The sequence below is a fragment of the Lepisosteus platostomus genome, chromosome 4 (genome assembly GCF_059453375.1).
Source record: "Lepisosteus platostomus isolate fLepPlt1 chromosome 4, fLepPlt1.hap1, whole genome shotgun sequence".
NCBI classification, from domain to species: Eukaryota; Metazoa; Chordata; class Actinopteri; order Semionotiformes; family Lepisosteidae; genus Lepisosteus; species Lepisosteus platostomus.
In genome coordinates, this window is record NC_142614.1 from 50342519 (window position 1) to 50368098 (window position 25580).

Consider the following 25580-nt stretch of genomic DNA (forward strand, 5'->3'; position numbering starts at 1 on the left):
TTTGGAAAAGTCTAAAAGTTCCAGTATGTGGTATTAAGAAAATAAAAAATAGATAAAAGCATTGTTTACTGGCATACTGGTATCTTTGTAACTTTTTACAGACATTAAATGTGCTGTATTTATTATAAATTATAGTCTTTTTGTAAAGTCCATCTCAATCCTCCTTTTTTATTGCTTAAAATATAAACTGAGAAACAGGTAGTATATCCCACAACTGCAATACCTGCTGAAATAAAACATGTTTTTAAATATATATTTTAATTCATTAATGTTATGTAACTTATGTATTACATAACTTTGTTATATTACGTAGTTATATTAATATTAATACAATATAATGCTGTTACGGTATATTAATTATATACTATATATTATATTATGTTGTTAACAGGCCTGTGTAGCACACTGGAAACCGCAGGGGTCTCTGTGAGACAAGAGAGCCTTGGTATTGTTACAATCATAATCCATCCTCTTAAGGGCGCTCTGGCTCTTTCATATTTTGCTAATTATTTGCACCTTCCCCCAATCCTGCCCCTCCTTATTTAAACCTGGAGCTCTCGCTACTCTGGGCTCTGCATTGGGAGACGGAGGCCCGCAGGCCCGCAGGCCCGCATACCACCAAGTCGCCCTATGTCTGTCGCTTGAGGGCATAAGCCTCCTATCGGTGTCCTGACCTAGCTGAAGTTGGAGCGCAGAGCACCCGGCCTCGTCATCCCTTTTTTTATTCCCTGTCCCGGATCCCGTTCCGGTTTTTAACTGTTTTGTCCCGTCTCAGTTGGATCATCCTGTTTTTGGACTTTTGGACTTAGCCCCGGATTTCCCCCCACCCCCCCGGACACCTTGGACTTGTTCATCTTGGCTATGCCCCCCGAGCTCCAGTTCACCATTGTCACGCCCTGTCAACCCTCCTGATCCTCGTCGTCCTTTTCCACTTACTTCAGGATTATACCGTCTGCCTAGGGTCCAGAACTATGGGTCCGGGCTCCCATTACAGGTAGTCCCAACTAATCCCAACCTTTTCTTTGGCAGCACTCAGCCTGGTAATCCTGGTCACAGTCGACCGGAGACATAACCAGGCTCAGAACTTACAATGTCTATATACTGCAGAGCTTAACATTCACACTTAAGCATCAGAATTTAGCTGGGAGAAAAACATGAATGCTCATTTTTTTAATCATGTACTATAATTGAACAATATTCTTATTCTTTTGCACATTATATTTGGTTTTAAGGTTTATACCTGATAAATAATTTCACTCAAGAAATACAAACAGACATACAGTACAGGCATTAAAACTTTAATTGATTTGTCTGTTTCATGTGTAACAACTTGGAAGTCTCTTTTTATACTTACAGTTTTACTACAAAGTCACTCTTACAAGATATTAACAGTAGCTGACTTTTCATCAATAACGCAAAACAGAAAAACATATTAAACAAAAATACATTGACTTTCAACCAATCTGTAGCTGAAATCTGCCATTAGGCTTTATTTAGCGTGATGTGAAATAGCAATCAGTGGAATAGGCTATTCACACAATAGTTTTCCAGATAAAACCAGCAAAATAAAGGATAAAGTGTGTTTACATTTTTTATAAACATTTAAAAATGTTTCCTTCTTAAAATGAATGTGTTAGTTAAAAGTAGTTACAAAGGGTAGAAACTTATATTGTTTCTTAAGAAAATAAATCAAAACTTTCCTGAAGACCTTAAATCCATTAAATGTCTAATGGAAGATTAATATAAAGGAAATTGAAGATCAGAAAACATTAAAAATAATGTTTTTATAATGTTAACAACCCACAATTTATTTAAAAATCTTAAAATTGTACTGTACCTAGTGTTCTCAGATAACAGTTCAGATCACTACTTCTACTCAGAAGAAGATACTTCTATATCATTTAACGTTTTTGTGGGTTTCAATGTTGTATTTGTAATACGAGCCTCTGAAATATCCATACCTAATTATACAGTCTCCTAAACATTAGTCAATAATATATTTATAATACTAACCCATTGAATATGTGAAAAATGTAATACATTTGTTTTTTATTGGTTATACTTTAGTTTAGGGGTTGGAAAATCACATTTTATATACACTGAAAATGGATAATATACTGTATCAGTCTGTAATACATTATAAGTATTATACTGTATATGGAGTAAGCTAACTTCTGCAAATAACCCTAGGCTTAGTGTTACTGGCACAGTTCAGGCTTTGGTAAGGACTGGAGATTAGGTGATAAGATGGAACTATAGCACAATAAACTGTATTAATATCTAATTAAAACATTCCTTTTATAAAATGTTTAGAAATGTTATTTGTAACCCCTAATATAAAGTGTTTGCTTTTAGGTTTTGCCAAATATTACCTTAAAGCACATTACTCTAGATAAATTTCATACCCGTGAGAGGTGTAGCTACTGTACTGTCTTTGCTTAGGCTTTTAACAGTCTTGAAGTTCATATTGCAAAATGATTTGCAGACTTACCTCTGTTTGTTCTTTCTAACTCAGAAATTAATTTATATTTTTCTACCCAAAGCAACTCTTACATTCTGGGACACTGACACTAATCATATAATTCAAAACTGAAATTATTATCCATCAAGCAACTCTGTCAATGTATTCAAAACCCAAAACATATTTTCTCGTCAAGCACTGTAAAAGGAAGTGGCAAAGCAAACCTTTCAATGTTTTATTTCACATATTGATTTAATTGTAATTTTAGAACAAGTCATTATTATTTACAGATAGGTAATACACACACATACCACAGACATTAAAACATCACACTCAAGAAAATGCAACTTTCATAGATACCATTTTTTGAACTAATGTATTTTTAACAAGTACACTTATTATCTTACAACTTATGTGGCCTACCCTAAAAGGACATGATCCCTAGCATTTAGCAGTAGCACTGGTGTTCAAAAAGGATAATGACATGAAAAAACACATACTGTATTCGTAAAATACCACCCATCTCTATCACATCAGATTACAAACAGCTACCAACAAAGGTAAAATATACTATATTGGAGGCTTTATCAATGAGAACTTATAATAGACGTTTAACAGATCAAATCATGGTAAAGAATTTTCCTTAGAAATAGGTGCAAAATATCAGTCATTGGTATTTCTTTCAGTATTTTATTGTTGAAGATTTGTTGAGAATTTTAATATTTTATTAAAAGAAAAGCATAAAATGCAGGTTTGTTAGGAAGTTATTTTTTGGCTTTTCATAAATACAGTACTTTACAAATTTGTACTTAAATAATGCCATTATTTCAAGAATATTAACAGCTCATGAGCAGGAATATTAATTTGAAGATAAAATTAGATTTCTAAATTCTATTTTAAACTTCAGATTTCTGAGAATCTTACATGATTCGGATCTTGGTAGAAACAAAATAAATGGACTACTTTAATTGCATTATTTTGTTTCCATTGTCTTATGCATTCTCACTTTCTTTAAATTACTATTTCACTTTTTTCACTTTCTATCTCACTTTCTTTCAATTAATATTTAAATAATTATTTCCATTACTTCTCTTAAATAAATACTTACAGTAGTCCAGCTATGACTAACATTCTTTTCCTGATCATGATATTAAATGCGTCGAAGAATAATTATTGGTATTTAGTTTTTATCATAATAGTTCAAAACTGAAAACAAAATTTCAGTCCCCCTTTAGTCCAAATGACTTCTAAATTGAAGGTACTTATGCATACAGAAATGTACACCATTCAGAATGTGTAATAAAGAAGATACATTAATCTAACTGTATAGAACATGAGTTCTAGTTGTTTCTGTTTATTAGTGGGGGTGTTGTTCAGTGGACATACTGTATGTTGCTACTGTACATATTTCTTCTGTAACCTACAGCATCTATTGATGTGTATATTTATAAGTGTCATTTGATCCAGACGGCAACAGCAAATTACAAACCCTGGAGCTGATGGCAGCCTTTTGTTTTCCATTGGCTTCTGGCTTCTATATAATGGAAACCTACCATCAAGTGTTGGCTTTGTGACTTGCAACTGGAAGATGGGTGAATGATTTGTGTTATTCGGATTGGAGAAAGAGCGGTCCTGCTTAGAATTTGGATGATTGAATCCCATTTCAAGTTGCTGATACTTCATACTATGCTACTGTATACTTAACACACATCACATGCTATATTACAACAAGCACCTACACTTTACCAGATAACGTTAGGCTGCATTGTCTCATTTTGAATGTGTTTTCTTAATGAGTTGCCAAAATCAGTGTAAATATCTGAACAGTAGGTGGTGATAATGTTTTGTTAATGTTTGCAACAGTCTGGAAATTCTGGACTACATCGTTTTTTTCACTAAAAGGATACTGAAATATGAAAATGCAATGTTTGGATCAAGCAAATGACTGCTGTGATTTAAAGATTAAATTCAGGACATATTTTTTTTAAGTATCAGTTTGAAATAAATGTGTTCATAAGGAATCCAGGTATTGAAATTGCAAATACTGCTATTGAATTGATTTTTGAAACTGATGTAATTAATAATATGCTCATAAAGTGCTAATGCTGATGATAATTTCTTTACATTTCCTTAGTACTGAATTTAGAATTAATGAACATGAGGTTAAATACTGAGAAAGAAAAACATTTTTTTCAATGCAACTGTCACTTAAATACAATTTTGAACAATAGTTCATTTAAATTAAAAATATTATTACACAGAATGATATTTATTTTCATATATAATGTATCTCAGTGTCTGGATTTGCCTAACTAACTTGTTTGAACTCATTGTTAAATATTCAAGAGTTTGTGCACAGCTACCAAAATTAGTATGTTCACATTGTACAGTAAAGCATGAGTAATATTTCATGTAGCTTCAGTAAATATAGCTGTGATTTCTGAATGTATACTTTAGGGAAGGAAAAATAGCCTTGTTATATCCATCACTTCTTTCATTTTTTTAAATTAAAGCATATTTTTCCTGCAATTGCTGGTGCATTGAATGCCCTATTCAAAAACATTTTACATAAAATCCAGGCTGGAATATGCACAAAAATGAATGCTTATGAACTAAAAGATCAATTAAAAAAAAACAATCAAATAAATTCCCTGATATGGTATTCACAGAAAAATGCTTTGTTAGTTACATATACTGTATATATAATCACCACAGGATGATTGAAATTTACTTCTATTCATGTCCAGCCTATTTTAAGATCCAACATAAAAACATATCTGTTTATCCACTAATCATAGTCATGATGAAAAATAAACTGCCATGAACTAAAACCTTTAATAATGATTATTATATGGATAGATCAAGCCTTGCTGATCAAGGTCTTATTATACATGATTTTGTACTGAAATATATTCATTACTTCAACCAAAGTTGCTACCTTGTGTTATATAATCAGACTTTCTTCCATTTACATGCTTTCCTTTTACTGCGTTCATGGTGCCTTGGCTCAAAACAGATGCAGAAGCTGGCAATTACACTATAATACTCAATGTCGTAGCAGTTACCAATGCTGATGAGAAAAAGCAGAGCATAGTAACACCTTTTGCCCTTTATCCCAAAAATAAAAGCAAAAGAAAAGCAGTTTTCTCTTTTTACAGCTTAGGCAATGTACTGAATACAGATTATAAGATGACCCTCCCCCACCCACTCTAACACTAGTAGCCCTAAAGTTGCAGGAACTGTGAATCCCCCAAAAAAATCCACAGAATGCAAGAACAATCTCCTTTGTGTGACCTAGTAACCTGATCAAGTAGCGTTTTCCTCCTCTTCATCTAGAAGGTAGTTCAGCATAATGACCGTGCTTATAAAGTCTCCCAGCTCCACAAAGTCTGCTGTGATGATATTAATTCCACTTTCCCCAGGTTTCTGGGTGCGAACCCATTGCATCATCCCAGGAAGGGCCCTGTGAGAAACAAAAAAAGCCACAAGCAAGGCAATAAGTGTATATCAGTGTCCAAACCTTAGGTTTTAACATGTGCACTTTTCACACAATTGTGAAATTGTATTGAATTACACTGTTTTCTCATTTTCTGAAAACTCAGGAGTCAAACAAAAGTTCTTCCAAAAAATAAACACTATTTTTTTATCACTTTATTAGCCATATACAATTTCTTGTATTAGGGATTTGTCTTTTTGCATACCCCAGCTTGCTCTCCATGAGACACAAAGGCACACAGACAGGGAGAGAGAAATTTGGGGTCAAAGCGCAGGGACATCCTTTGTACAGCACCCTGGAGCAGTTGGGATTAAAGGCCTTTTTCAGGGGCCCAACAGAGTATGATTCTTCTACCAGCTGCAGGATTTGAACTGGCAATCTTCCAGCCACAGGTGCAGATCCTTAGCCACAGAGCCACCGCTGTGCCCCCTTAACACTATAATGTGATTCTTACTTTGAGTTTTAAAGTTCAATACTATGAAAAAATGTTTAACAAATTACAAAAACATGATGATGATTCCCTGGATACTGGCTCATAATAATTTATCCAGGGTCATTTAGTACAGGAGAGGAATGGTACAACTTTTTATGGCAGCCCTGAAAAGACATGCAGAGCTTATAAATCTTGTTAGTGATTAGGTGAGTGGGTGTACAAGTCTATTTCTTGTTTCTCAGCTGCCAATACAATCAGCAACTCCCATTAGTCACTGCTCTTGACAGATACATCTCTTCAAACACAAGTCCTAAGGACATAATTATTGAAACCTAAGTTGATTGCATAATGCTTTGAGAAGAACTTCAAAGATATTGTTATTCACCTGGTATTAATATTTTCACATTCTTAGACATAATGGTTTATGATGAGCAATTTAAAACTCACAATTCTGAAGCCTCAATTATTTTTTTTCTTTTAAAAGTAACACAATGACGTATATACTGTGCACAATACACAGAATCTATTTCCATGATATGTATGCATTTTATTTAAAATTAAAATACTAAAATTAAAAGTATGATTATTAATCAACATTCCAAATTTGAAACTATTTTCAAACGCAAAATCTAATGTTTGATGGTGAGGGAAAGCTGATTTTAAATTAAAGAGGATATAACTATGCTTCTTGTGTTATTTAAGGCAGAAATCATAGCCAATATCAGGCTTCTTCAAACAAATTGTGTTATATGAGTTAAAAAGAAGAAGGGGCATATGTCAAAAGGAAAGTGTATAAGCCTGCAGAAAGACACAGAGGAAAAGATCAAGGCGCTCTTAAAGGGCAGGATAACAGCACCTCCCTAACAACTTCCTGAGGCATTTTCTCCATTGTTAATTTTAAGTGTCAAATAGCCTGAATCCAGTCTGACAGCCACACATCTCCGAATTCTGTTAGCACAGCAGCAGTGAGTCAAGGTTACATCTACGCCCCAAGACAATGTGCTTTTCAAATGCTACTGAAATAATTAGGACCTTCTTACTGACATGAGCAGCTTTTTTTTCCCTACTTCTTCAGTCAAATAATTAGGTAGTGTACAGGTACTGTATATATAAAAGATACCACTAGGAGAAGTGTTTGATTTCTTTTAAAAGATAATCATCATATTAGACTTTAAGCAAAAATTACACGTTGTCACCATTTATCACATTCTATCTGCCAAAGAATTCCTTTAAAAAGTCACTTTCCATTATTATTATATGCACCTCTCTAATTAGTTTCTTCTAAAATATATTTTACACACTTTAATTAAGCCTGAAATGTTATAGAAGTTTGAATATATGAATTCAGCCTTGGTTTATATCAAACCTGTTCAGCTAATGGTGCATCAGCGGTAATCACACATATTCTAGTGTTGCATTATAGCCTGTTTCTCTGCTATTTAAAAGTATGAGCCAAGTTCCATGTGTAGCCTGAGACCCCCCTTTATAATTTGGTACTGCTATATGTCCAGGTGTGAGATACATAATACATAATGAAAAATAAACAGCTTCTAGAAAAGTCTAAAACCTCATGACTTGCAGCCTTACTACAACATTGTAGCACTGAACTGAAGAACTAACTTGAAGGATAATTTAATTAACAGAACATGATGCCAATTTCATTTCAAGGTAATTTACTAATTTAAGCTTATTTTTATTCAACTTTATTTAATCATCTATAATGCTCCTTTATTAAACAGTTTCAATTGAATAAGAGTTTGGCCTATTCGTTGTAGGGTTAATTCTAAATTTGGTTAAATTCTGTGCACGCTGAGGGAGATAGGCATGACACCTGTCGTGTGGAGGACATGCAGAGAAAATATGAGACATTTTAGCATAACAGGAAGGTTGAAGACACACTAGGTCAAAACAATACTATCACTTTTTGTAACTCATTAAAATGTTCTGAGGTGCAAGCATTACTTTGAAATGCTTAGAGCATTTTAAAATAAGAGTTCAGAGCCTAGCAGTGGCATTTCTGTATCCTCAGTTTGCTCCATTTCAAAGCTTCACTGAACTGCTCTGTTACTTCTTGCATCCCTACAGCATACTCTCTTTAATTCTGTATGAAATGGTATTTTATTCATAAAATTTTTAAAAATATATTTGAGTACCGATTGATCCTAATGAACATACAAGTAATCACTGAATCTATATGACAGAGTATTTATTGTTTTCTGTCAAGAAAAATATTGTGCCCTATACACATCTCCCCCACATACACTCTCACAAAGTAAGGTGCAGAAATGGGCGACTGCAATAGAGGAGGACTGGGGATGCTGGAATAGCACAGACTTACTGAGCAGTGATCATGGTGGGGCTAATTCATATTTATTGTGAAAAGTTAAAAGGTGGAAGTGAGGGGGAATATTTTCTCTTTTTAACTTTTTATTATAGTTATCCTAATTCGTGAACAGTATATATGCTTAGGTCACATACTTATCTTTCAGACGCCTTTAAATTTTTACAGTCATGAGCAGGAAACACTCTAGGTGGAAAGACTATTTTAAACAGGATAACTGAGGCGAGCAAATTATAATTTTTATCTGCAATTTCTAAAGGATACATCATTTTTGGTTCTTAGAAATATAGATTGGTTGGGAAACATGGTGTGTACGTGGTGCGTATTGCACAATCCTTCCAACTTACAAAACAAAGCAAAGCCTGCGCACGTCCATGAGAAAAAGCGAAGGCGCTCTCTTAGAATGACAGTGCTAGTGAGCTCAAGCACCAGGAAGGGAAACCGTGACACTGTTGTTCTCAATCTGTTGTGCAGTTATATTTCACTTGCCTTTCGGTAATGGTTTCCCTCAGGCCACTGGCAACACCCTTCATCACCGTGCTTGCTTTGGGAGTCAGCACCACCTGGGAGACAAAGAAGGTGCCCTTGCGGCGCCTCTCGGTGACAGTAGATTGCAGGAACTGAATGAGCTTTTCAGGATCGGTGGTATTTGCCCATGGAGACGGCATCATCTGACCAGGCCACAGATAGGGCACCTCTAGAGCGACCGGGTTATGGTAAAATACCAGAACTTGGTACTCCTTCTCCCACAGGTATTTGAGGGTCACCTCCTGGGCGAAAATGGCTGGGCACAGCTTGTTCCCAAAAATCTCGTGCAGCATGCGTACCAGCTTCTCATGGTGGGAATTTTGCATCCCATAAAAGTGATTGAAATCCAAGAACGCTACCTCACGCAAGTGGGAAGCTAAAAAGCTGTTGATCTGCTCCAGGCCTTCTTTTACTTTTGCGCTGAACAACCCGTGGGCAAAATAGAGCTCGTTGTCTGGGTCTCGAGGCTTTGTGGAAATGCGCAAGTCAAAGAACCGAATCCCAGCTTCCAGTTGGCTGGTGAAATTCATGGTCTGGGTGGCTAGCCATTTCCTCATCAGTTTTTTGGCCACTGTTCCAAAAACTGAGACAAAGTTCTGGACAGTTTCTGGTTGTTCTGGCCCAACTGGGGAGGCTTCATCAATGTAGAAGCTGAAAGAGTCATGGGATCCTAAAAAAGAAATATTTTATTAGCTACCAGCAGCTGTTTGTGAAACAAACAAGTTAGTATGTGAAGACTCAGTAAAGAAGCAATGAATCAATCATTTTGTGAAGCACATTCTGGAACATTTGGGGCAGAAGACAACACAAATATAGATCACTACTAAATACTGGGAGATAGGAGGTGAATGTATGGCATAATTAGTCAGTAATACTGGCACCATCCTTTGAATGAGACATACAACTGAGGTACTGACTCTCTTTTTCTTGAAAAGAGATGTTAACCTTTGTGTCCAAATTTCCTCCTGGTCTTTACTAATCATGACCTCATAATAATCTGCTTCTCTGAATCACCTTTATCACTGTGCTCTTCTCACCCCTGATGTGTGGTGAGTGTACTGGTGCACTTTGGCTGTTGTTGCATCTTCCAGGTGGGGGCTCCATGTGGGTGGTAGTGGTTAATTACCTGTAAAGCAGTCTGAGTGGAGTGTCTATATTATTATTTTATTTTTGTATGGTGTTTTAACAGATGAAGAGATTGAGTCCTGCATTAGAATTGCACATTATTATAACAAAATTACATCAGCTTGCAATACAGTGCATACTGCATGTGTTCTGAACAAACTCCTGAAATACAGCACAAAATAATGAAACTTCAACTCCTGAGCAAACTTCTTGGAAATCGTTCACAGTTTCATCACACTGAATAACTGGATAACCTTTGTGTTACTGCGCTTCATGTGTTCCAACCACACACACATGATTCTTTTACTTTTTAATAATCAGAATAAAGTTTTTATTGATACAGTACTCTTGGATAGGGAAGCTACAAAAAGATACTATATGAAAATTAAGGTGGGTAGCTGTGTCAGCATGCGTAGGCTGCAAAGGAACAAGTAATAGGTTTATTTAATGCTGAAAAAAATAAGAAAGAAAACACAACATTTCGGCCGTGGAGCCTCACACCTGAAGAAGGCTCCACAGCCAAAACGTTGTGTTTTCTTTCTTCTTTTTTTCAGCATGGAATAAACCTATTACTTGTTCCTATTTGAAAATTGTCAGGGAGACAATTTACAGTGCCTCACACTCACAAGACAAAATGGAGTTCTCACCACACTGAGGCAGAACCACTGGCTGTGACATTGAATGGTTACCGTTAACTAATACATAGCGCCACCCAGTGGCACACCAGAATTAGTCCTCGACACTACATTTAAAAATGTTTAAAAACTCTAATTCCTATGATAATGATAAGATAGAAGTTAAGAATATTTCTTGACCTGTGAAACAGAGAAAGATGATGGTTCATAAACAGAATATTACATATAAGACTTTAAAAGTGGATAAAAAATAGAAGTTGAATTCTTTTCACTCTATGATTTATATGACTAAAAGTTATCAAAATCATTAGATAGATACTTTATTGATCCCATGAGGGAAATTACAGTGCAACAGCAGCTTTACACAGACAACACAGCCACAGTGTAACAAATGATACAATAATAATAGTACAATACGTACAATACAATCAGTACAGTGAGGGTGCACTAAAAGAGTTACTCACAGTCCGGACACACAAAGAACAAACTAGAACAGAACAGTACGCAGAAAAATCGTATCACACATATGAATATAAATATAGATGTAAATATAGATATAGATATAAATATAAATGTATTACACAGGTCCCTGGCATATATTGCACAAAAAATGGTTGAAAAGGGGAAAAGAAAAGAAAGAGAACAGATCCAGCAGTATATGTGTAGTTGCGTTCAGTCCAGAAACAGGTCACTGTCAATGTTGCCTCTGCCCAGACGCAAGGTGGATGCGTTGTACAGTCTTATGGCAGAAGGCAAGAATAACCTCCTGTAGCGCTCCCTGTCGCACCGTGGATGAATCAGTCTATTGATGAACGTGCTCTTCATTTCTACAAGCCTGTCATAGAGGGGATGGGAGATGTTGTCCATGATGGCCTCTAGTTTGGACACCATTCTCCTCTCAGCCACTACCTCCAAGGGGTCCAGGTCAGACCCAATGACAGAGCCCCAATGGTGATCGCTACCACCGACTGATAGAACATATGTAGTATCTTACTACATACATTGAAGGACCTGAGCCTCCTCAAGAAGTAAAGTCGGCTCCGTCCCTTCTTATAGATGGCCTCGATGTTCTTAGACCATTCTAGTCTATCGTCGATGTGCACTCCCAGGTACTTGTATGAGTCCACCATCTCCACGCCACTCCCATGGATGTAGACAGGAGTAGGTTTGACCTTTTTCCTCCTGAAATCTACCACCAGTTCCTTTGTCTTTGTTACATTCAGTTCCAAGTGGTTCACCCCACACCACTCCACAAAGCTGCTGACCAGTCCTCTGTACTCCTCCTCCTGCTCACCCTTGATACATCCCACAATTGCAGTCATCTGAGAACTTCTGCAGATGGCATGACTTTGAGTTGTACTTAAAGTCCGAAGTATAGAGGGTGAAGAGGAATGGAGAAAGACTGTCCCTTGAGATGCCCCTGTGTTACTCACTACCTGTTCAGACACACAGTTCTGAAGTCTGCCTTTCAGGTAGTCAGTGATCCACGAGGTCATGGAGGTATCGACTTGAGGTGCCCCTGTGTTACTCACTACCTGTTCAGACACACAGTTCTGAAGTCTCACAGACTGTGGTCTGCCTTTCAGGTAGTCAGTGATCCACGAGGTCATGGAGGTATCGACTTGCATCTCCTCCAGCTTCCTCCTTAGAAGTAAGGGCTGGATGGTATTGAAGGCACTGGAGAAGTCGAAAAACATAATCCTTACAGTGTTGCCAGCCCTGTCCAGGTGTGAGTAGGCCCTTTGCAGCATGTAGATGATCGCATCCTCCACATCCACACTGGGCTGGTAGGCGAACTGTAGGGTGTCCAGTGATGAGATGACCAGGGGTCTTAGGTGGGATATGACCAGCCTCTCCAGTGTCTTCATTAGGTGAGAAGTCAGTGCAACTGGTCTGTAGTCGTTGAGGACAGAGGGGCGCCCTTTCTTTGGTACCGGGACCAGGCATGATGTCTTCCAGAGCACCAGGACTCTCTCCAAGCGCAGGCTCAGGTTGAACAGTCGGTGGAGCACGCCGCTCAGCTGATCAGCATTAGCGAAAGAACGTTTGCTATGTAGCTGTAACAGCGTCTTAAGAGAAATGAGAAAAGGACGAAGTGGCACTGACTTGAAAATTGTGATATTTTCCATACTGAGACTGAAAAGCATGAATTTAATTCCATGATAGACCTAATCACTGTTTTTACCTTCATGGATAGCTTTAAATTAGTACTTAAAGCTACATTTTGTATGGGGATTTTGTGGGTGGTATAATCTTTTTATGGTGGCTGTATAATACAGTTTATTCATGAATACAGGGATGTGCTGTACATTGTTGCTGCTGTTGTTTTATTTATATATACTCTTCAAAAGGCTATGAACCTAAAATATTAACAATGGCAGGACATCATTTTGCCAGTAATAGCTGTTTCTATTATTACAATAAGCTTACATACTTCTCTCGTTACACAAAACTGGGAAAATGTGTCTCCATCTTAGTGATGAGACATAATGAGGCCTTTTTTCACACTTAATATAGAATTTCATGATCAAACAAAGAAAGTCTGAAATATTATATGAATGAACATAATCTCTATTTCATATTCAGAAGATGAAACAGTGAATTATTTTTTCTATTTTTGGTCAGAATAGATTACTCTAGATTTTAGCTTATAAAACAATTTATTTTTAAAGAGAAATACAAATTATCGAGTTCCCAGAGCAAGCATAACTAAAACAATTCATCACTGTTTGTTTTAACCATATGCATCATATTATAACAAAGGTAGATTCATTGCAATCTTTAACAGTTCTGTGAAGAAGTGGTCCAGTTTTTCTTTAAAGTTCAGGTACAGTCACATAGAAAATGTACAGATTTGACATTGTTACAATCATAGTAATTAACATTACTGCAGTACAATCATACAAAATCACTCTATAGTTTGATGCAAAAACAGCTCAGAAATATGTGCATAAAAGCTGTGTAAATAATACTTTATTCAGTGTTGTTATATTTACCTCAGCTTTATTCCACTGTATCCATTCCAAACAGTTTGTTTTGGGGGTAATATTACAATTTAAACCAATTGCAATAGTTAAAAATTAAAATGTTCCTGCCATACTGGTGCAAACATACTTTTATGATTTTAGATGTCTTCTCTGTATCTTTAGAGGATCACATTCAATCAGAAACTAATCTTACTACATTTGAACTTTTTATCATTTTAACAAAATTCATTTTAAGATGAACCCCTTTAATTTTCATAACAGGATAAAGAAAATGAAGGTCACTGTAGTAACCTCATAGTCAGAGATTGCATGAAAGTAATTTCCAATTTGTCCTTGCTTCCTGCACTTTGCCAAAGTTTGTCTAAGAGAATGTTTGCTTCATGAATTTTTTGTAAAAACAAAAAACCATCAAGTTCTGTGCACCTTCTGAAAAAAAAAAACTGCATGACTACAGTGTAACAACAGCAACAGCCAAATACCTGTGGCCAATCTTGTCACTTAAGAACATTAATTGAACTTAAGAATTAATCGAACAGCCTCTGTACAGCATTCAACAACAGCTGCAATGTCACGGACAGCTAAAAAGTTTTTTCACGCAGTTTTTCAAGGTTTTCCTCTCATTCATCAACCCACTAGGATAGCATTGCAATCATTGTTGCAGCACTTCTAACAGGTATAACACATAACGTATATTTCCGAAGTTACCCTCAACACCTCTGAAGCAATTTCCAATAAAGACAACTTACTTTTGATTGGCCTTTGTTAGCTCATTAATTTGCCAACCTGGCTACAGCTAATTAAAACAATTACTGTCACATACTGTCACATATGATGCACGAGTACAGCTTTGCCGCCCTCTAAAACATCTGGTGCAGTATTAAATACTGCTTAATGCATTTTTTGACATTTTCTGTCACAAATGAAAGATATGTGATTCTTGACAAAGCTGAAGTCCTGGCTGACTAGGAAAGTATAAATAATGTCAGTGGTGAAAGGTGGTAATAAGAAACATATCTTTAGATACATGTTGCAAATCCATTCCAGAGGAGTAGTACGAGTATATACTGTACATGTTTATTAAGTAGTGCATTGTTAATGTTGAATCATTGGCCTTTGGCCCTCACTACAGCTCTATATATTCAGATCACAGCATGCTTGTCCAGTGACAATCCCTGGCAAAGTCATGAAACCAGCTGAAGGCTGGAAAGGAGGGGGTGAAATCAAATTTATGGGAAGATTGATTTTTCAATCCTTCTTTGTCACAATTTGTATGTGTTTGCTTAGAAACTACCAAATAAGCGCTAGTCATCCATCAAACCCATGGTGGTTGGGTGACATATAGAGTAAAGAAATGTGACATGTGTGTTTTAATGTTCGTTGTTGCATCAGTGTTTCCTGTTCGATGTTTGAACCATCAAGTCCTGCACGGGTTTTATTGCAGTCCGGTTCAACTACTTATTCTCAGGACAAATTAAGTTACCATGTCTAGCAATACCTTTTGACAGCGGCAATTAGAGAGAACATAAAGAGAGGACCAGGTGTGAGCAAAGTTGAAGGAGACGCTTGATGATTCCTACACTTATACAGTAATAGAGCAAATGGGTATACCATATTTATGGAACTTCCTGTGGGCAATAGCAAACGATAAGGTGATGTCAAATGATGGAAGATACTGTAAATGCTAAAACGTCTACTATTTGAGGCAGTGCCTTTATGACTGTAAAAAGCACCATCTTGTACTGATCACAGCCCATAGAGCATAACCTAGCCTGAGAATCTGTTACCAACAGACCTGTGTAACATTATACTCAATTTTGAATTGCCAGTTGAATTTGTACAGCTTAACTCCCAGGGATAATTAATTAATTAATTGCTTACACTTATATAGCGCTTTTCTGGACACTCCACTCAAAGCGCTTTACAGGTAATGGGGACTCCCCTCCACCACCACCAATGTGCAGCATCCACCTAGATGATGCGACGGCAGCCATAGTGCGCCAGAACGCTCACCACACATCAGCTATCCGTGGGGAGGAGAGCAGAGCAATGTAGCCAATTCATAGATGAATTGGATGACTCCTGAACCCAAAATGAAGGTCTTGGAAGTGCAGGCAGGTTTTTAAAGCCCAGTAATACTGTACATCAACTCTTTAGGCCACCAAGTCATCTCAGACCTGGTGCATAAATAACAAAGGCACTACACAGTACTGCCAAAGTGCACAGATATTCTGTTGAAAATCAGCAGCAATTTGATTATAAGCTAGGTGGTAGTGTCAACAATTCTGATTGAAAGCAGTTTTCAAACAGCAAAACAGTAAAGCCACTATGTAGTGAGTGAGTGAGTGTTTGTGTCTGTGTGTCTGCCCTGTGTTTAACACTTGTCCCATCCATGGGGAATCCTGCCTTGAGATGGAGGGGTACAGTAGATGATTTGAAACAGCTGATGCATAGTGGATCCAGACCACAAGAGGGCACTATAGAAGCAAGCACTAACCCTGAGTGTGGTTTTGGCCTAGAGTGTAGGTGGGTTGCAAGGTAACTACAATATTGATATACCTAACAAAACAAACGGTTCTATGTTTCAGCCTGCTCCTGCAACGGGCAACAGAAATCTTCCACAACAGGTAAATTTACTTCTTTTTAGTAGTAGGTAGCTGCGTCAGTATGCTAGGCTGCAAAGGAACAGGTAAAGGGTTTGTTCCATGCTGAAAAGAAAAGAAAGGAAACACAACGTTTCGGCTGTGGAGCCTTCTTCACACCTGATACAGATACCTAGGAAGGGACAGGAGTTGCTCTTTCACACACACCCAAGAAAGGTCCAAACCCAGACCCTGTGCAGAGGCAGTTGTGGACAAGGGAATACTAGTTGGTCAGCTAGTGACATGACACAGGCTCAAACGCATGATATCTGTACCTAAAAAAAAACCTTCACTGCTTAAGCCATTTGGGAGCCCTTTATTATAAACATAGCTGGGAGCAGTATTGATTTTCATTTTTTCCTGACCTCTATAAATTCAGAGTTTCCTTAAGGCATTGCATTGCAGCAAATAGATTGCCTGTATAGTGGTGGCATGCTATCAGCATCTACTGTAGTCCATCTACTGTAGGTTTGGCAATCCCATCGGTACTTGAAACACTTGAGCAGTTACTGGAACAGTAGATTAGGATAGCTTCTAATATTTTTACCATGACTTAGTGCCTGCCTTTTGCAATTCTGTTACCTTTACAAGTCTTATATCTATAGATAACAAATTACACTTATAAAATTGTTTTATTGAATTTTTTGAATGAAAAAGACTTTGGATAAAAAAATATATTCCTTTTTTCAATTATTCTATTTAAGAATTAAATTAAGAATTAAATTAAACCCTGATAGGGATTGTAATTCTAAAAGAAAAATAAAATCAAAAGCATTTTTCAGATAACAAATTTGAATCAAAATTTCAAATCGTCCAAACAGGGACAAGTTAAGTGGAGCTTTAATATTAACTAAATATTAAAATTGTTAAACCACTTTAAAGGGGATTTTAGAGACTTTCAGAAGTACTGAGTTGAAACTATAATCTAGCAAGGTGCTATTTTGACTTGAAATGTCAATATTCACACTGTAAACTGCAAATGAATAGTTATAAAAATGTGAGACAAGAGTGAGTAAACCTTTCAGCAGACAAATGACTTAAGTTACATTAACCATTTTGTATTATAAAATAGACATAATAAACATCTACTGTATGTTGCTTGGTAACTGTCCAGACTCAGTTCCTGAGAGAATGGAATGATTTCTACATAATAAAAAATGTCAGTTCATGACTGTCACACATATAGTTTTCTTTTCTTCACATACTTAGTACAATTACTGCTTATTGAACGCTGCCAAGTCAATATTCACTCATGTAAGTGTATAATATAAGTTGTATTTATTATTTTATTATATTAACTTTTTGAATAAAACATTTTTAATAAACTGGTGCTTTGAATTGACTGATTGCTATGAAAATTGGGCTAGCTCTCTTTTATGTATGTCAGCTACAGTATATTATAGTTTATTCAATAGAATAATATAATTCTAATGAGAAGACTCACAGTAATAAAATGCAACAGGAGAATACAAGAAATTAAAAAAATGCATTGGATACTACACGTTGAACTTTTGTGAGAATAAATAATTTACACAGATTCATACAAATACAGAGCAATTAAGATCAGTAGGTTATGGAAATTGAGTACATTTACATAGTGACAGTATAGTTAATCCTATTTAATTTTCTTCATTAAAAGAAAAGATGTACTTAATTAAGATTACTTAAATCTGTCAGTTTATCCTTAGCAGACCAAAAATCTCACATAGAGTTGCATTTCTAGGTCTGTTCTGTATGTCAGGCCTCTAGCTGGTCTACTTACTATAGTTTACAGTACGTATATCTTGTTAAAGTTATGGTATTCAATGGAAGCAATACAAAAAAAGAGATCCCTGATATCCTAGTAAACTAGTATTTCTAAAAGACTGCATACAGTATGTGATATACATTAAGCTGCATGTGTCATATCTTCTCATTTATGGCTTAAGAAAATCAAAAATATTTTGGCATGATTGAACAGTTAAAATCCAAAGTGTCCATTCTATGTACAGTACTTCAAAATCCTAAAATAAAGAGCAGTCTTGACTAAAATTACATTTTAACACTCCAATTACTCCAATTAACTTTATTAGAATATTAACAATGTATTTCCATACTGCTGGTTCACCAGAGTAAACCATTGAGTACACCATTGTCAGCTAATTGTGACATTACAGGGCTCATATTCTGCATTCCAGTATCACAAAGAAAAAAATATTTTGATATTTGACAATGTCAAAATAAGCATTTCAATTATTTGACAATACACTTATTAATGGTCTTATCTTGTGGAAGTTTTATTTTGAAAAGGCTAAATTTGCTTTGTATTAATCTAACCTAATACTTGTATTTTTTTAGATGATATTATGTGTCTAAGCAATAAGTCAGGAAGAATAATGCAGTCTGATTTTTTCAGACCCTTATCTGTACCTTGATCAAATTGGCAATCATCTACAACAAAGGTCATGCAACCTTTTAATGCATTCATAGTCTTATAGATTCAAGAAGAATGAACATTTCATTTTCAAGGTGAATAGAGATTTCTAGGAAACAAAGCACGCAAAGCCCAAAAAGGACATTTATCTCGCACATAACTAAAAATGCATTAAATGGTTCTGAACAAGCCAGATTCAGATTTGATACCATAGATATTTGATTGACCTTGAATCCATCAGTAAAACAATCTGTCCTGCTGTCTTGTACTTTAAAATAATCTAAAATATACATTTGGAACAACAGTAATATCAATATTTTTTATTAGAAGCCCATGTTGAATGACATTTCCAAAATGTAGTATTAACATTACTTGACTGGGATTTATGTGATTTAGTGCTTTCACTGTTATTTGAAGCAGTATTGCAATTTATAACATTCCTGCTTCATTTCCAGTTAACCTGACTGACACGGTTTGTGGCTGTAAAAATTGCATGTGCATGTTTCACTTTCATTTAATCTCATCCACTTCTCAAAGAAAAAGAAATTTGAAAGTTATGATTTTTATCACTTACAATAAAAGGTGGTTTTACATCTTTTGCAAATAAAAATGTTACTATAACCTGGAGTACTTTTTATGTGTGCTTTACCAGCTGGTTTGGAAGGTACTGTAATGCTATGAAGGGAATGTATTTATTCACCTTCTGCTGAAAAAAGGTTGCAAAGATGGCTGAAAATTTATTATTGCATAGTTCTATAAACTATGTTGTTCATTACTTTTCACAATTGGAAATTGTTCCGGAGTCACTGGTCCCTGGGGCTGCTTGAGATTTCTGTCTGCTGTTTTGTTGTGTAAAATTCATGACTGTTGGTTCTTTTCTCTTCTTATTTTTAAACCCTTTGCTTGGTTAACTAAGAGAAATTAATCATTTAATTTATTATTGCATAGCTCAAAATATAATTTTGACAACTGTCAGAACACATTATTTTTTTGAATTAGTTGCAAAGCTGTTTCAGTATTGGCTTTGGACCACAGTACAGGGATTACAGTACATAGAGTAATAGGCTACATATACATCCAGTAAATGTAACTTGGCTAATCTATTTTTAGCATTCAATAGAAATAAATATTGCAGTAGCACTTTGTGGGTAATATATTTACACTAACTGTTTGTGGAAGAAACATTGGAAACCACTGTTGACAACAGATTTAAGCTTCTGTTTTATTAAGATCTTATATATCTATAAAATATACTGTATAATGTCTTCAGGACAGTTATTCACTTTTTGCTAAATGCTTTCTTTTAATTTTACTTGAAATCTTCTTCACTTTAAAGCATGATCTGTTCACTCTTCTTCTCCAATCCTGGATCACACTGGATAACATTAGTATAACAATCTTTCAAGAAACATCTGCTCTTCACGAAAGTATTATTTATTTAGCTGATGCTTTTATCTAAAGCACTTGCACAGCTGGGCATTTTAGTGAAACAATGAGACTGTAAATATACAACAGCAATGTCCTTCTCAGGATTTGAGTTCACAACCTGCTATTGGCGCATGGTAGAGCCCCTAATTTCTGAACTACTTGACTGGCTCATTCAGCCTTATAGGTGAAGCTGAGAGTTAAAACAATGCAAAGGCATAATTAATTCAAGCAACATTTGGGACAGCCTTGATTAAATTAAGAAATGGCATTTGCCACTTACTGTAGTTCCATACTGCAGGCTTATGACTTTATTGCTTGATGCGGAAAGGGAAGTTGTCTGAAAATATCACCCACTGAAAATTGTTTTCACAGCAGTTGATTAAAAGTTGTACAGTATGTGTCCTGTAAGACAGCTGTCACTGGCATTGCATTTCGTGAGGGGTAAGTAAAAAAGTTATGAAATAAAACCTAAACTTAGACTTTTCTAATAACAGTATACTTTTTTAAACAATTTGAAAAACGTGTTGTAACACTTTCAGTGAGTTCATTAAGTATTCAGCAAATTAATCTTAATAAAGATGTAATAGTAAGCATCGCTAATGATAACTACAGATTAGAGTCCTAGTGACCCTAGTCTATGGGGCATGAAGAAAGTTGGGTTCAGCTCCACAGAACCTTCAAACCTTAGCATGTAAGATATAGATATTCACTAGACATCTAATGAATAAAATTAGCAAATATGAAAGGAAAGTTTAAAAGACATCTTATATGTTTGAGTGGTGAAAAACGATTTGTAGTACCTTTCATCATTATGGCCTCATTCTAAAACTGTTGAGTTTTTCTTTTCTCAATTTGTATTTTATGTAAGATACATACTGTACATAAGTGTCTGCTATCTTATTATGAGTATCCCATGGTTCTCAGGAGGGCAGATTGCTAAAGTTCCAGTAAATTAATAAAACCCATGCTGGGTTTTATGGAGCAGAGCCTTAAGGAATGTCACATTAGCTGCATCAACCTTCTACTGGTAAAGCAATAAAAAGACACAACACTTCTGTAGGATGGCTATAAAAATGGGACACAACAGTCTAACCTTGTAAAAAAAAGAAATGACTACAAACATAAAAATGAAAAATGCACACTGAGACAAACAACAAAGCCTAATAAGTCATTACACTACAGAACATTAGTTTACTGATGTCCTGCAGCCTTAGGAATCAATTTGACTAAAATTCAGTGTCATTGTCGCTGCCTGGGTCTGACAGGCACTATTCCAATTCAAAAAGCCTCAGTCGTTTGGCTGCCAGTTCTAGCACCACAGCATGTAAAATCTGCTAGTTTTTTTCCCCCTCAGGCCCTGTGCAATCTAAGATTGGACCTGCTGTGACAGCCAATGAAGTTCAACAATAGGAAGAGCACAGAGAATGCTTGCCCTCTACCAGACCTCAGCAATTTTGTCTGATCTTTTCCTGTCTCACAACAGGCCATTCCAAGTCTAAAATGCCAGGGCGCCTGTTCAAGAAGCCTGCACTGTGTATGTATTTGCTAGTGCACAATCTGTCACGACTAACTTGCTTTATGTGTTGGCTGTCCTTATCTTGTGTTTTTCAACATCTGAAACTCCACTGTACCTCAATGTAAAGCATAGCACTAATGTGCCTCTCTATCTAATTCTGAAGAAAATCAGAGGCCAACAAATGTAGATATTACAATAATACCAAAGGAATTCATGTCAATGCAGGATGAAAAGAGAAGAAAGACCCTACCGTAATTTAAATCAACAACCTTTCAAGAAATACAATATGGCAACTTCACTGTATTTAAGACACAAGGGGACATTTCTGAGCAGGTGTTTACCAGAGCTAAAGATTTGTGAGTGTCTTTTAACTTTCTTGTAGAGTGTAGATGTGTCCGACGCAGCTCAGGTTTGGGTTTTCTTAAGATGTTTAATGACAATTTTGAAGTCACACAATAACTGTCATGTGGAACTTTAGGGGTCATATAACAGGATAAAAGGTTATGATTTATCTGAGCTGCAGGTGCAGGCTGGCCTGGGAGCAGATGACTGGATGGTACACCAGGTTTGATCAGCTGCTGGAGTAGACTTAGTTCCTTAGTCAAAAAATGCCAGAAATGTGTGTTTCACCTTTTTCAAACCTATTATTTGCAAAGTGCCTGAAGTGTCTGAGCAACTCAATTAATGGACTTGCAGTGTTACTTAGTTTTAACAGGGTTCCCCTCCAAGTCTTCTACATGTAAATCAGTGCATAAATACTCAGTCATAAGAATGCATACATGAAACACATCCACTGTGCTCTCCTTTCAGAAGTGACTTCACATGTGAACTGGATTTAATCTCGAAGAAACAAACAATTTGTCCCTCAAAGGAAACCCACATGACCCTTGCTTGCAGGATTTGTTGCAGTTGTGAGTCAGTCAGCTTGCCTCAATTGTAGACAAAATCATGAGATCAAAGGATTAATTTAATACAAATGATAATTGCAAATAAAAAAAATGATAATTGCATTACAAAAGCAGAATTACTTTGTACTAAATAAAGAGCAAAATTTACTTTTGAATCACTACACTTACTTTTGAATACTTGGAGATAAAACGTTTTTTGTGGCTCAATCATATTTTAGCAGTATGGCCAAAACGGATATTATTTAAGTGCTAACTTCATTCGAGCAAATGACAGAAGTAGGTCAATTCAACATTACCACTTTAAGTGAACAGCTGAGTTATGCTGAGTTGGCCTGTCAGCTTCTCACCTGGTGACTAGCCTTCTAGTGTACGAGATTTATCCACTACTGTTTGAAGTACAGAATGTAATGAGGAATAATGAGGTACTTTATTAGTATTTTGTATATAAAGAAACATGTTCGTGCTCAAGAGGCATTACATACAAATTAACTTCCATGTAATAAATCCTTTTATGATTCCATAAAGATCCCTTTAACAAATGCGTTGCTTTTAATATTTTAACAATGCCACAAGAAAAGGAAACAACCACAATCCACACTGGTACAGTCCGAGATGGCTGTGTTTAACATGTCTTAGGGTGCAGGGGTCACCAATGCACAGTAACAGTGACCACCTTGTGTCCCGAAGCATGCCTGAAGCCCATTAGGCATCAACCGAGACTTATGGGAGAGCTGTACAATGTTGCTGCAAGGACTGCAACAACTCTGTGACACTCACTGTTTAGGATGTTGCAGTCGAACACAACAACCCAACTCCACTGTCCCAAATTCCACAACAGGTCTTTTCCTTTACAGTATGGTAGATGATTGTGATGGCCAGTCCAGTGCTTGAGCATGGTGTAGATAAGTGAATACCACTTTGATCAGTGCTGTGTTGGGGTGAGTGTAGTTGTGTTGAAACATCTGTGTCTGTCAAGTGGAAGGAGGACTGGGTCCAAGATGTAGCCCATGTAGTATTGGGACCTGAGAGCACCTACAGTAACACATTCTGATTGAAACTCAGCATTAATTGCATGCCATACACTCACTCCCCCGTCCACTGAAACTAAACTGTATCAATAAGCAAAAAACCTGGACATAGTGAACCTCCAATTAAATTAAATAATTTCCATCAGAGAATATGACATTTTCCTGTTTGCAAGGAATAGCATTACTTTCTTGTTCCAGCTAACACTGATGTTTTGATAAGGACCTGGTCATAATAATGTCTACAAGAGTACAAGCACAAATATGTATGTTGTCCTTGGGGTGTTCTGAACCTTCTGTGGGTCTGTTTTTTGGACTAGCATTACTAGTCATCCTAACAGTCAAACAGATGAGAGACAGTTGCTGGGTTGACATTAAGTTGACGTGCAAGTCACTACTGCAACATTCAAGCATTAATTATCCCAAGAACCTGGCTCACCTCTGTATTCATTATTTGTGACATCTATTGCACTGTTTTTATAACAATGGAAAGAGCACAATAGCAATAACAAGAGTTTATACAGTATAGTGCTGATTGTCCCAATGAAATGGTTAAGAGATGTATTATATATTATTAATAAGTCATTGTGTTTCTATAACCTCTCTGCATGCAACAAAATCTGAGAAGAAAGTTTGTGTTGTATTGTGTGAAACAAAGTTGTGTAAGGTTCTAGTAATCAAATACCATTAGATTTACAGTAGGATATTGCACATAAAACGTCTTTAGCTGTGTAGAATTGTATATAACACATTCACAGACATAATTCATTCTGTTAGTTGAATTTGTTTTAGATTTTACAAGAACAATACTCAGGTAGTCTTACATGTTGCATTATTTTACTGTACAGTATATTACTATATAACCTCATCTACAAAAAGAGGTAACTTTGTCCCTTTCAAAACTACTGATTTGTGAAATGCGATTTAGTTTAATATTCACAAGCTCTTTGGATTTGCATTTCAGTTTTTCTGTAGTCTGTTCTGTTTAATATAGATAAGAATATTATTTGCCACACACCCTGCAGATCAAATATGACGCAGAGCCTAGTTTCATGGACATTGTTAGTTATTTTGTTGTTAGTCAAGATTTTTTTGTCATGAAACAGAAAACTCTGGAAAAGTACCGACTACTGTGAAGCAACATCAGCCGCAGGCTGGCCTGCCACCACGTCTTTCGGAAGAAATCAGCTGACGGCACTTCACAAGGCAGACATCTGCAGTTAAACCCAACAGCAAGGACAGCCACACCAGCTGCGCAAAGGCTCCCTGACAGGTGGAGACTCATTACAAAGAAATTGATTAAGGTCTTATGTAAGGTCTGTTTTCTTTATAAATTGGCATAAAACTTTTATTAAAAGGTGACTTTAAAATGGTGCTAGTTCCTACTCTGAAACAATATCTTCTATTGTGCATTGTAATGTAATGTTTATTTATAAACTATATATACTGTAAGGGATATGAAACACTGAAGACATTAGAACACCCTTATTAAGTGTAGCACATAGCTTTTTGCACATTGACTGTTCCCTGTGTTTGTTTTCCTTGTTTCCTCTCCTCTTGTTGTGTGTCTGCAGCAGTGTGGACTGGTGGGTGTGGCTCTGTGGTTTTCTGTGGCTGTGGCTCCTTGTTAGCTGAAGCTGAATGA

The 25580-nt window shown here is 36.2% G+C and overlaps 1 protein-coding gene across 1 annotated transcript in view; it reads right to left on the minus strand.

Annotated features, from left to right (window-relative positions):
- Positions 1 to 1282: 1282 nt before the first annotated feature.
- The window catches only part of plcxd3 (phosphatidylinositol-specific phospholipase C, X domain containing 3), a 36178-nt gene continuing 11880 nt past the window's right edge, over positions 1283 to 25580 (minus strand). Inside the window, exons 2-3 of the mRNA XM_088629773.1 lie at positions 9221 to 9929; positions 1283 to 5924 (exon numbers count right to left, since the gene is read on the minus strand). Coding sequence (XP_088485899.1) covers positions 5768 to 5924; positions 9221 to 9929 — 866 coding nt within the window. The 3' untranslated portion in view covers positions 1283 to 5767. The remainder of the gene's footprint in view (positions 5925 to 9220; positions 9930 to 25580) is intronic.